Consider the following 11,183-nt stretch of genomic DNA (forward strand, 5'->3'; position numbering starts at 1 on the left):
GATAGCTGAGTAGCTGCTGCTGAAAAACTAGAATTTCTCAAAGTTCATTTTCCTCATATCTATTTTTATAGCATCTTTTATTGGCATCTCAAATATTCGAGTTTAAGGCCCTGTTTATACGTTGCATTTAATGACACGTATTTAATTGATGAATTTTTTTCGTCTGGGAGATGAAATTGAATGTCAGTTCATTTTAGACGTCGAATATAATTTTCGATGTCGTTTCGTGCCTGCATTGACTTTTATCAGCGGAGAACTTCCAAAAAAGCATGGTAGCGTTCAGAGAGGCAGTAACGCTAAAGATTGCTCTGGCGAGGTGAAGGCGTAGGAATTTGTCTTTTCAGATGGCAACACTTGTAGCAGTAAGACGAAAATTCAGGCTTCGACTGCTAGCTTTATTATGTTTATTACTGCAACAAGTGGGAGAAGAAGAGGAACGTTTTCGTAGTATCCGAAGGTGTGAGAGAAATGCTGGGTGGTGGGAAATGGTGTGGTCAACTTATGACAATTCAAGATTCAAGAAAACCTTTCGTGTGACGCGCCAAACGTTTTGCTATATACTAGAGAATATCAGGCAGGATATCACAAAGGATCAGCTGACTGAAATGCCAATTTCTCCGGAGTGCAGATTAGCAATATGTCTTTATCGGCTTGGGAGGGGTGATTACCTGTGCACAATAGCAGAATTGTTTGGCGTTGGGCTAGCAACTATCCATGTCATTGTTAAGGAAGTCTGCGAGGCAATCGTTAAAAACTTATGGAAGAAGGCTGTGACAAATCATTTCCCAACTTCTGAACAGGATTTTACAGAAGTCACGGTAGACATGAACCAGCTTTGGCAATTTCCTTGGTGTTGGGGAGCAATTGATGGTTGCCACATCCCAATTCAGTGCCCACCTGGTGGAGAGGAAGCTTGCAAAGAGTACCATAACTTTAAAAACTTTTTCTCAATTGTTATGATGGCCATTGTCGATGCTGGAGCAAGATTCATGTGGGTCAGCGTAGGTTTTCCAGGTAACTCACATGACTCGATTATTTTTCAGTCTACACAGCTATGGAGTGATATCACGGAAAAGAAAGTGATCCCCGAAATATCACAGAACATTCAAGGAACAGACATTTATCCTATGATTCTAGGGGATTCAGCTTTCCCTTTTCGTATTTGGTTGATGAAACCTTACTCCAATGCTGTTCTGAGTGCTGAACAGCACTATTTTAACTACCGCCTCAGCAAGGCAAGGATGGTATCAGAAAGGGCTTTTGGCCAGCTGAAAAGTCGATGGAGAGTTCTCTACCGCAAATCATCTTGTCAACCTGATGCCGTTAAATGCATTGCATTAGCATGTGTTGTTCTTCACAATGTTTGTATAGACATCAGTGATTCACTACCATCACAGTTAGATTTAACAGAGAATCCAGCACAACATGGGAGAAGAAGCAGGAAGGAGGTCAGAGAACTGCTGATGATGAGAAACTGCACCATGAAGAAGGATAAATCACATCATGCAGAAGAGATAAGAAAAGCACTTCTCGACAAATTTTGGGAAGAGAAAGAAGAGCAGTAATCTGTCACCACTAACTTTTCTGTTTTTGCTAGATTTTCAGAAGGAGCTAAAAAGTTACAGCATATAACTAATCAACTGTTCAACCTGAAAAGTGTCTTTGATTTGCTTTTAAATTCTTGCTGTTTGCCAAGTGGGGATTTTTTATTGGCAAGAGAGTTTGCTTGATATAGTTATGAAATAAAGGGAGCATTCTTCAACGAGGGGGTGGGACTCCCACTAAAAAGTATGCAACACATCATGATTGTCAACATGTTGTTACATTTGTTGAACCACTGAATTAAGCCATTTGAGTATAGGGCATTTTCAAGAAGTACCATAATACTCTTTTTTTCCTCCATAACTTTGCATAAGCAATGTTTTCAATATAACTTACAGCATCTGGTGAGAGTTTACAGCCCACGAGAAATTGAAAACAATGCTCATGCAAAATATGGGAAGGGCAAAAAAAAATTATGGTATTTTTGAAAGTTGAATTTTCAATTTAGGGTGAAATAATGTACAAACACTTTAAGCATATTACCCTTAAGTATATTATTAACAACCTGTATGAGGAATTGTTCCACGGGTGATTATACTTTGATGAATAAATAGTGTGTGGTTTCACAAAGAAAAAAATTCTGAAAGCAATGACGGTAAAATCATGACAGTTGGTATGGTGTGTCTGTTGTAGATTAAACCTGTTCTTATATGTAAACCCGTTTTTAACCTAGGTTGAGTCAGAATTTCCTTTGTCTCCTAACTCTAATAGCGCTTTATACTAATGACGTCATAAAATTTTAGACCCCCCGCGTGACTCAGACAAACAAACTCCACTTCTTTGAGAGCTGGAAGGGAAATGGCGAGTAGTTCGCTTCATTCCCTTACAGTTCTGACCGAAGAGGACGGCGTTCCTGGCTCCAAATTTGAAAGAGAACCAGAATATTACACTGTAGACCAGCTAAAACGGTGGTTAAAATGCAGGGGCTTAAAATTAAGCGGTAAACGAGAAGATCTTATACAGCGAGTGAGAGACTGTGTGAAGAGCGGGAATTATCACACCCTTGATCCGGCAATCGATCATGGAAAATGGTTTGCTGCCAAAGTTCTTCAAGAAAATTCTGATGTAAAGACAAATTCTGGATCGATATCCATTCCGTGTATTCCGTCCACTGGCTGGCGTGTTTTTCCGTCTCAAAACATTCCTTCGCTCTTCAACTATGGGCACGTGCATTACTACGCGCTAGAATCAATCCAAAATGTTGCCCATCATCCTGAAGACATCGAAGATGGGCTGGGGCACACGACGGATAAACCTTTGAAAAATGGAAGAAAGTACGTGGATTCGGGCTTTGTTCACGATATGATGGACACAGTAAACGGCGATCATTATTTAGTGAGGGCTCACGTTTGGCCGTCGATGAGAGCAGAGTTGCCGCACAATGTTGTTGTTGTTTTGTCTGTGAACAGTGGTGCCGTTCTTCATGCCTCTTGTGATCCTTGCCGGGCTTCGTCTTTAGGTCGTTGTAGTCATGTTGTGGCCGTTTTATTTTGTATCCTTGACCACGTTCAGAAGCATGGGACAATGTTGAAAACACCTTGCACAAGTCAAGAATGTTCTTGGAATAAAGGAAAGAAGAGAAACAAAAATCCCAGAAGAGTAAGCGATGCGACATATCCAAGAAAGAGGTCCAAACAAACTTTGTCCGTCATTGAGTTTGATCCGAGGCCTGCCAGATATAGGGAGGTAAACGAACAGCATATTAATAAATTTTTGAGAAACATTCAAGCTTTGTCTCAAGCTGAAGATACAGGAGTTTCAATGTGGGAAACTCAACTACAGTTTACCTACAGTGATTATGCACTTGATTGTGAGAGGAAAGAAGTGTTGTTAGAGCAAGTGAAACTGTTGTACAATAATTTAAAGCCGGAAGCCCTTATGGAAATGCCTGCAACACAGGAGCAGAGCAAATCCGAGAGATGGTTCTGTGAACGCTGGTGCAGGCTGACAGCGTCCAGGTGTCTCGGTGCTTTCAAAGTTGGGAAGCTTGTTAGTGAGTCCCAGCCAAATGCTGCCATTGAAGCGAACAAGTTTATTGCCAACCAGATTTGGGGCCTTGGATCTGATCATTTTCAGACATACTGGATGCGTTATGGCCTTGAAAGTGAGCCAAAAGCCATAGTGAAGTATGAAATTGCCACAAAGACAAGAGTATCTCCTACAGGATTTTGGGTCAACCCTGAGTTCCCATTTCTTGGTTGTTCGCCAGATGGCCTTGTTGGCAATGACACTGTTGTAGAGATCAAGGCATTGAAAATCTTTAAACAGTACAGTGTAGAGACAGTTACTTCCAAAAACTCTCCAGTGCCTAAGAATGTTCTTGGTAGGCAATGCTTTAAAGTAGAAGATGGGAAGTGTGTCCTGAAGCACACCCATGCGTATTATTACCAGTGCCAACACATCCTTCTTGTGACAGGAAGAAAGCACTGTGCTTTTATTCTTCATGCAGCAAGTGGTCCTGATTCAGTAGAAAGGATTCCAAGAGATGAACCTCTCATTAACAAGATTTGGTGTTTTCTGACAGCATTGTGGATGTTTGTTATTGCTCCTGAGGTCTTTGAAATGCGTGTCCCTAGGAATCTCTTGCCATTTGTTTTACACGAGCCTTCAGAGAGCTTGCATTCCTCGAAACAGTCTACTTTGGAATCACCTGATTGTGGGTTAATACCTGGAGACCCTACCACATGTACTTCTTCTTTTGAGTCTGTAGAACAATTTGTAGCCCCCGAATGCACATCGCCCACTGCTACTATGGATCCTGTAACACCTGCAGCATGTTCACCTGTGTCACCTGCGTCATATCCTGACTTGTGTGGAACCATAGAATCTGAATTGGTTGAAGAGTCTATCCAGCCGAGCTTATACTGCCAAGAAGAAATTGATGCTGCAGAGGCTCTATTCTCAGCTGCCAGTGTTGTTTCCAGTGCTAGTAAATGTGCTTCTGAACAAGGCCAGGAGCTGACTGTCTTTCCTTGGGGTGGACTGACGAGTACTGGGATATCCCTTACCAATACTTGTCCCTTGGATAATTGGTTGATGATTTTTCAGGCTCTGACCAAATCACACAAGGTGGAGCTCAGTGACCTTCCAGAGTCAGCTCACATAATAGGGACATCCCTTAAGCTCATAGATGATGGCCTATATGCAGATGCAAAGTTGCTTATCTTGCAGTCTATTCCACAATGGCAGCAACTAAGAGGTACGCATAAACTGTTTTTTTTTTCTTTTAAAAATTATCATTTAATCTTACACAGACTTCCAGGTCACATTTAAATTCAGGTTAAAATTTTAACTTTTGTCAATTCTCTATATTTTCCTTTGTCTAGTAGCCTTATTATTCATGGGTTAGGGCTAGGAGACAAAAGAATTTGAAGGTAAAAAAACTTACCTGGATTTTATTTTTACCTCTGACATAAACAATTTGTCATTGAGTATTTTTATAATAGAGCTAACTACTTTTAGTGATAATAATGTTGGCAAAGATTGGTAAGATAAGAAGAAAAATATATATTAATAATAATTATGTAATAATAAAAATATTATAATAAATTTAATTTTTGTGTTATATTTTTTATTTTAAAGTTGTTGCTGGTACCCTGGACTTGTATGGCAATGAGAGCGACTATTTCTTGATGCTCCTTCGTCCATACCTGACAAGCACCATCACAACAACCTGTTGCCTTACAACTTGTCCGCTGCAAGTACACTCGGTGCAGTCTATGTCAGTCACCCTGTCACAGCCCTCCAAGCTTACAAGCAGTATTTTTCTGGATGCCCTTGAAGACTGGCAGCACCCACCTGATTCCCAGTGTGGAAGGAAATTTTCTAACAAGCCAGCAGAAGAAATCCCTTTCAATGAGGATGTGACTGTTGATGAACATGGACATGCAGACACCTCATGGCATTGCGCGGGGGCTAGGGTTAGCAGCCGTCGTGTTATGTTGAATTTGAAATCATTTCTTGTTTTTTCAGTTGATTTGCTTAGCAGAGGAGGTAATCTTAAGTTGTCAAACATGCCACAATCAATTTTTTTGTTTGGGAAATGCTTTACATTGTATGGGGCAACACTGTGGAATGGGGGTCACTACATTTGTACCTTTTATTATAATAATATGTGGTACATGTATGATGGTTTGAGTGAATATTGACGAAAGGGCTCTGGACTCTGGTCTTCTTCATGTATGTTTCATGAGCCACTGGGATTTTCTTTAAGTTGTTTAATATATTGTAGCTAGGTCCAAGGTAAAGAGAGCATAAATCTGACATTGATTGCGACTCGTATAATTTTGTCTTTTATTTTGGAATTTAATAGGTCAACTTAATTGTCTCTTTAGCCCTGGTTATAGTAGTCAGACTCTTGCCCTTACTTTAAAATTTGTAGACAAAAGCCTAAATTGAAAATGAAAAATCTTTGAGAATATTTTCTTGGACTTATAAGCATGTTTACTTTTACAATTTCTTTTTCTGGAGTGGGTTCATTTTAATGAAAGACATAACAAATCATGCTTTAAAGGCCCATGTTCACCCAAGTGGCTTTGCACATTTGTGTTGTTGTTTTGAAACACTTTTTTGTCAAATGCAGTGTTTTGATTGGCTGACACATTTATGGGGTGTTCACTTTTTTTCATGCTTGGCCATAGTGTCACTCTACACATACTGAAAACAGCAATTTTCAACTACCCGAAATCATTTTTCTGGAGTACAGGGTGTGCAATGCATTTTGGGTGAACATGGGCCTTTAATCATTATTCTTTGTTTGCTTAGTGTTCGAATCTTGGTTGATGAAAGTGACAAAAAATATACAGTAGTAGGATAATCGTAACTTGGGTTATTCTCAGTTAACAGTTAATGTTTTCATGTTTATATCATTGCATTTCTGTCCAGTAAAGTCAGTTCAATTTTCTGATGGTTACACTGAGAAATGGCCATTAGAGACTTTGATATTTTTATATAAAAACAATTATGTAGTTTCAGTCATTGACTTGCAGCTTGTGCAGGTGTCAAATTCAAATCAAATTCTTGTTCCTGCTACATGTAAAAATGAACTTTCTTTGAGTTTTGAAAAATATTTTAAAAATTAACATCCATATTTTGTGTACACGTGTAGAAATGTAAATAAGATTTATTTCTCAAAATGTTCTGTTTGTATAGAATATAAACATAGCTTGCTGGAAGCAATAGATAATAAAATCAAAATTCACCTTATATCTCAAATTAAATATATTATTGCAAATCCTACCAGCCGAATTCTAAAGACCCAGCAGATAAAGGGTGTGTTTGTTTGGGATGATCCGGGTGAGGATCAGTGATCTGAGATCACTTGAATCATGGTAGATCAAATGAGCTGATGAATCCACCCCAGCCAAGGATTCATCAGTTCATTCAATCTACTATGATCAGAATTAATGATCTCGGAACACTGATCCTGATCCATATCATCCCAAAGGAATGCACACAAAATGCCAAAGACTATCATTCGAAGCTGATGGCCTGCTATACATATCCATTAGTTAGAGCCTTGGAAACTTAAGTTAAAACATTAAGTCTACTTACAAAGGACGGCCTGAAAATTGACAAGGCATGCAGCAACTACTACCATTTGAGTTGTGACAGGAGCAAGAGACAAAGGTATTCTTCTGCTGACTAGTTTGAACTGCTTTAAGCGTTCATTGAAACGCTCTACATGAATCCTAGCTTTTGCAATGCGACGTGTTTCCAATTCCTCTGCAGCACTAAGACTTTTTCTACCTTTTAAAAATGATGGGATTTTTAATTGCACTTGGAGAGGATTTAAGAGATCCTGCACAGTGAAACCACGATCTGCCAAAACGAAGTCATATGGTTTGAGGTGTTTCAAAAGGCCACTTTCCTTAAAGATGCGAACATCAAGATCACCCTCGAACAAATCAGAAACAAAACATGCTCCACCACTGGGGGTTACAGCAATGAGACACTTGAATGTGTTGGTGTGCTTATAGGAAGAGAAAGTGTTTCCTTGCCTGGCAAAATTCCTGGAGCATTCCACTCTAAATTCAGTACAATCAACAATACAGCGTATGTTCTTCATGGTTTTGAATACCTTAGGGAGGAACCTGCTAAATTGGGCTCTATCTGGAAACATAAAAGTTTTGCATGTCTCTAAAAATTACATACATCAACTGAATATATGTTGTAAAAATCTTTCCAATATAGGAAAAGTTAATTTTCCTGCTTGGGGTACTAAGAAGAGCTGCAATAGTATTGAGAGTAAAACCCCTCTTCAGTCTTAGAAGGCAAATGAAAAGTTTTCCTCTTGGTGAAAAATCAGCTTTTGGGCCAGTTCTTGCATTCTCCGTTGCTGGGCAATCTTTGCTTTTCCAGTAGCTGATTGTCTCCAAAGGGCAAACATCGTCAAGAAAATCATGCAAAACTTCAAACTGGGAAGGCCTGAGGCCGGTGAAGTGTTTCATGAGAGCTACATCTTGCACGATATTTTCGTAGGATAAAGTACTCACTATTTTAGGACCCTGTAACTGCGTTGTAGAGACGTCGTTTTTCAAAATCATAGTTTCGACCTTTGCGGACAACTCGTATTTTGAATATATAGTCTGAGAGCCTTGATCAGAAACCAACTTTCCTGAAGGGTTAACGTAAGTGTATGTATCGGTCACGGCACATGCCTCATCAACACATTCTTCATCAATAAAACTGCTTTCGTCGACTGTCGGTTCAACTTCTTGTGACTCCTGATCATGATCATCAGAAACTATAATATCGTTAAATAATTGTTCCTCGTGGTTGTCATTGCATAATTTCTGTTTCTTTGACGCTGGATTTTCTCTTTTTTTCGGTGCTTTTCTCTTAGGAGCATGTGCTCGACTTACTTGCGCTGGTCTTAGATTTGCCTTCAGTGGATCGGGAAATTCGGCTGTTGGACCTTTTTCGCCGGGCCAGTGAAGAGCACAAATGTAAGTGTTTCTTGTTATGTTTTTCTCCGTAAAAAATTCACGCGAACAAGCCACTAGCCAACGCTTGCACTTTGCCATGTCTCGCGAAGGTTTTGGGAAGGGAATGAATACTTTCTTCCCCGATTCCTCTAACTCTTTGAGTGATTTTGGCCATTTATCTGCATATCTTGAGTCTGTCTTACACTCACCCCAACAACAGTGTTTGGTACCAACCATGCCCCTTCCTTTTAGCACGCTAAGTCGTTTTTTGATGAAATTTTCCGTCGTTTTGTTTCAATTTTACAGCTCTCGCTCATACATTTCCTCTAAGCTGGTCGCAATGTTTGTCTGAGTCTGTGCGGGGGGTCTCATAGGTTATCACGTAACAAAATCTATTTTTAGTAATAGTATAAAGCGCTATTACTCATGATCATGAATAATTTGGGATGAGAAACAAAGGAAACTCCAGTTTAACCTGAGAACAGATTTTACCTACGACATGTCTACCGTTTGACAAGGACTTAGGAAACAAACATGGGTAAACTGTATGTTAAACAAACTTTATTGTAGCTTTATAACTATTTTGAGTTCTTTAAAATGTCAACTTTGCAACAGATGTTTGTTAATGAATCAAACTGAAACATATGAACAAAGACCTCTAATGTTGTTTACGGAGTATTTACTCTCCAAAACTGTTTTCATGAGAAGCTTATTATCAAAATAAGCCTAAACCAAGTAGAAAATGCAACAAAAAAATGGATCTTGCAGTTTTTGTTCAACAGATTCTCAAACATGCAAATGTCAGAAAACCAGAGTCAATAAAAGTATTGAGTGAAACCATCAGCAGTCTCAGGGGGGTACATAATCCCTGTCTGAGTTTGGTTTCCAGGCACACCATTGTTGGAAAACATAGGTGTGCTGCTATATGCACCATGATGTTGATACTGTTGGAAGGGTTGCTGACCTGAACCCAACAGTATGTCCAAATACCTTTTCTCTTGTTCTCTTGCTCGTTTCATCTCCTCATGAATGCTTTCCAAGAGCTGTTTTGTTGGGTCATTTTCAATTACAGATCTTATTAAATCTACAGTTCATGCAATTTGGTCTGATTTATGTTTTCTACCCTTCCTCTTAACTGGTACAAACATGTTCTTCTCAGGGGGCTCCTTTGTACTATCTTCGAAGGGACTGCAATCACTGCTCCCATGCTCGATGATTTCTTTGGCACTACTCTCATTGGCTGAAGGTTCACGACCTTGCTCAGGCTGACATGAATCACGTGACTTTACTATAGGGTAGAGTAGGTCGAACCACTTCCCATATCCTTTCTCATCAGTCAGCCTCTTCACTCCACTTGCTGTCTTTACAGTAAGACAGATCCTCTTGCACGTGACTACACACCATTTAAACTTGGTTCTCGTCTGCTCTACTGTGAACGGGAATGAATCTTCATACTGTTCGTTCAGTTAATTTAACACAGACTGATAAGCCTCAGTGTTGTATGCTTTCTTGGTGTTCGTGAAAACCAGCTTCCGAAGAATGTTCTCGTCATTGACGATTATGTTTACCATGTCAGTCACCTGGATCTCCAACCACGTTGCTTTTCTACCATGCTTCTTCCCTTTTACCACGGTTTCCTCGGGGCTCTCGCTATGACCATCTTCATTCTGCTTTCTGCGTTTTTTGTTGGGGACTTGTGGCTCCTTTTCCTCGCTGTCACTGCTTAAATCTGAACCTTGATCATTCAGTTTTGATCGCAAAGATGTTTCATCTATCAAATTTGCCGAGATAGATATTTCTGGGCTACGAGGAGTGGATGTTCGTGTTTCATGAAGAACAGTGCTTGCGTGACATTTGCGTGACGTTTAAAAGTTTACAAAAATTTGGTTTTATCAACGGAGTTGATAATGTAAATTGGCCACCGTACAGGGATTCTAAACGCTGACGTTTCGAGCGTTAGCCCTTCGTCAGAGCGAATCGAGGGATTATGGGTTATGTGTAGTTTTTATAGTAGAGTAGGAGCTACGCTATTGGTGGTAACATGGCAACGTGAAAAATAGGAATGTATTAGTTAAATGAAAAGCGTTCGTTAATACCGTGAGGATTAAGGGTGCCGATTTGAAAGATGAATTTTTGTTCCAGATTCTTGTGGCTTTCCGTCGTACCTAGATGCAGGAAAAGGCCACAGATAGCCATGTGTTTTTTGGAGTGGTTAGGCAGATTAAAATGGCGAGTGACTGGCTTAGATGCATCCTTGTCAACATCGCGAAGGTGTTCGCAGAATCGGTCACCTAGTCGTCTACCTGTCTCACCAATGTATAATTTATTGCATAACGTACAGGTTATGCAATAAATGACATTTGCAGAGGTACATGTGAAACGATCGGTGATCTTAACAGATCGCTTAGGTCCCGATATCTTGCTAGTGTTAACAATGAAAAGACAAGTTTTGCATCGTGAGCGCGCACATTTGAAAGTGCTGGGTTGCTAGTTAGTTTTGAGCGTGCTTCTAACTAAAAAGTTGCCGACGTTTTTGTCGCGTTTGAATGAAATAAATGGAGGTTGCGAAAAGATTCTACCAGTCTCGGGATCATTTTGGAGTAATTTAAAATTACTAAGAATGATGCTTTTGGACTGCGTGATTATGAGGATGGA

General features: G+C 39.7%; 1 protein-coding gene and 1 pseudogene across 1 annotated transcript; one reads left to right on the plus strand and one right to left on the minus strand.

Moving 5' to 3' along the window:
* The first annotated feature begins 344 nt into the window (after positions 1 to 344).
* Positions 345 to 1,565, plus strand: LOC138046173 (uncharacterized). The gene has a single exon (XM_068892848.1). The coding sequence runs from the start codon at positions 345 to 347 to the stop codon at positions 1,563 to 1,565; it is 1,221 nt and encodes a 406-aa protein (XP_068748949.1).
* A 5,582-nt stretch (positions 1,566 to 7,147) lies between these two features.
* Positions 7,148 to 8,765, minus strand: LOC138044527 (uncharacterized; annotated as a pseudogene).
* Positions 8,766 to 11,183: the final 2,418 nt, after the last annotated feature.

The sequence above is a fragment of the Montipora capricornis genome, chromosome 4 (genome assembly GCF_036669925.1).
Source record: "Montipora capricornis isolate CH-2021 chromosome 4, ASM3666992v2, whole genome shotgun sequence".
Taxonomy (NCBI): Eukaryota; Metazoa; Cnidaria; class Anthozoa; order Scleractinia; family Acroporidae; genus Montipora; species Montipora capricornis.

Bases quoted from the DNA above. Each gene is read 5' to 3' on its own strand.
- LOC138046173 (XM_068892848.1), top strand. From the start codon at position 345: ATGGCAACACTTGTAGCAGTAAGACGAAAATTCAGGCTTCGACTGCTA.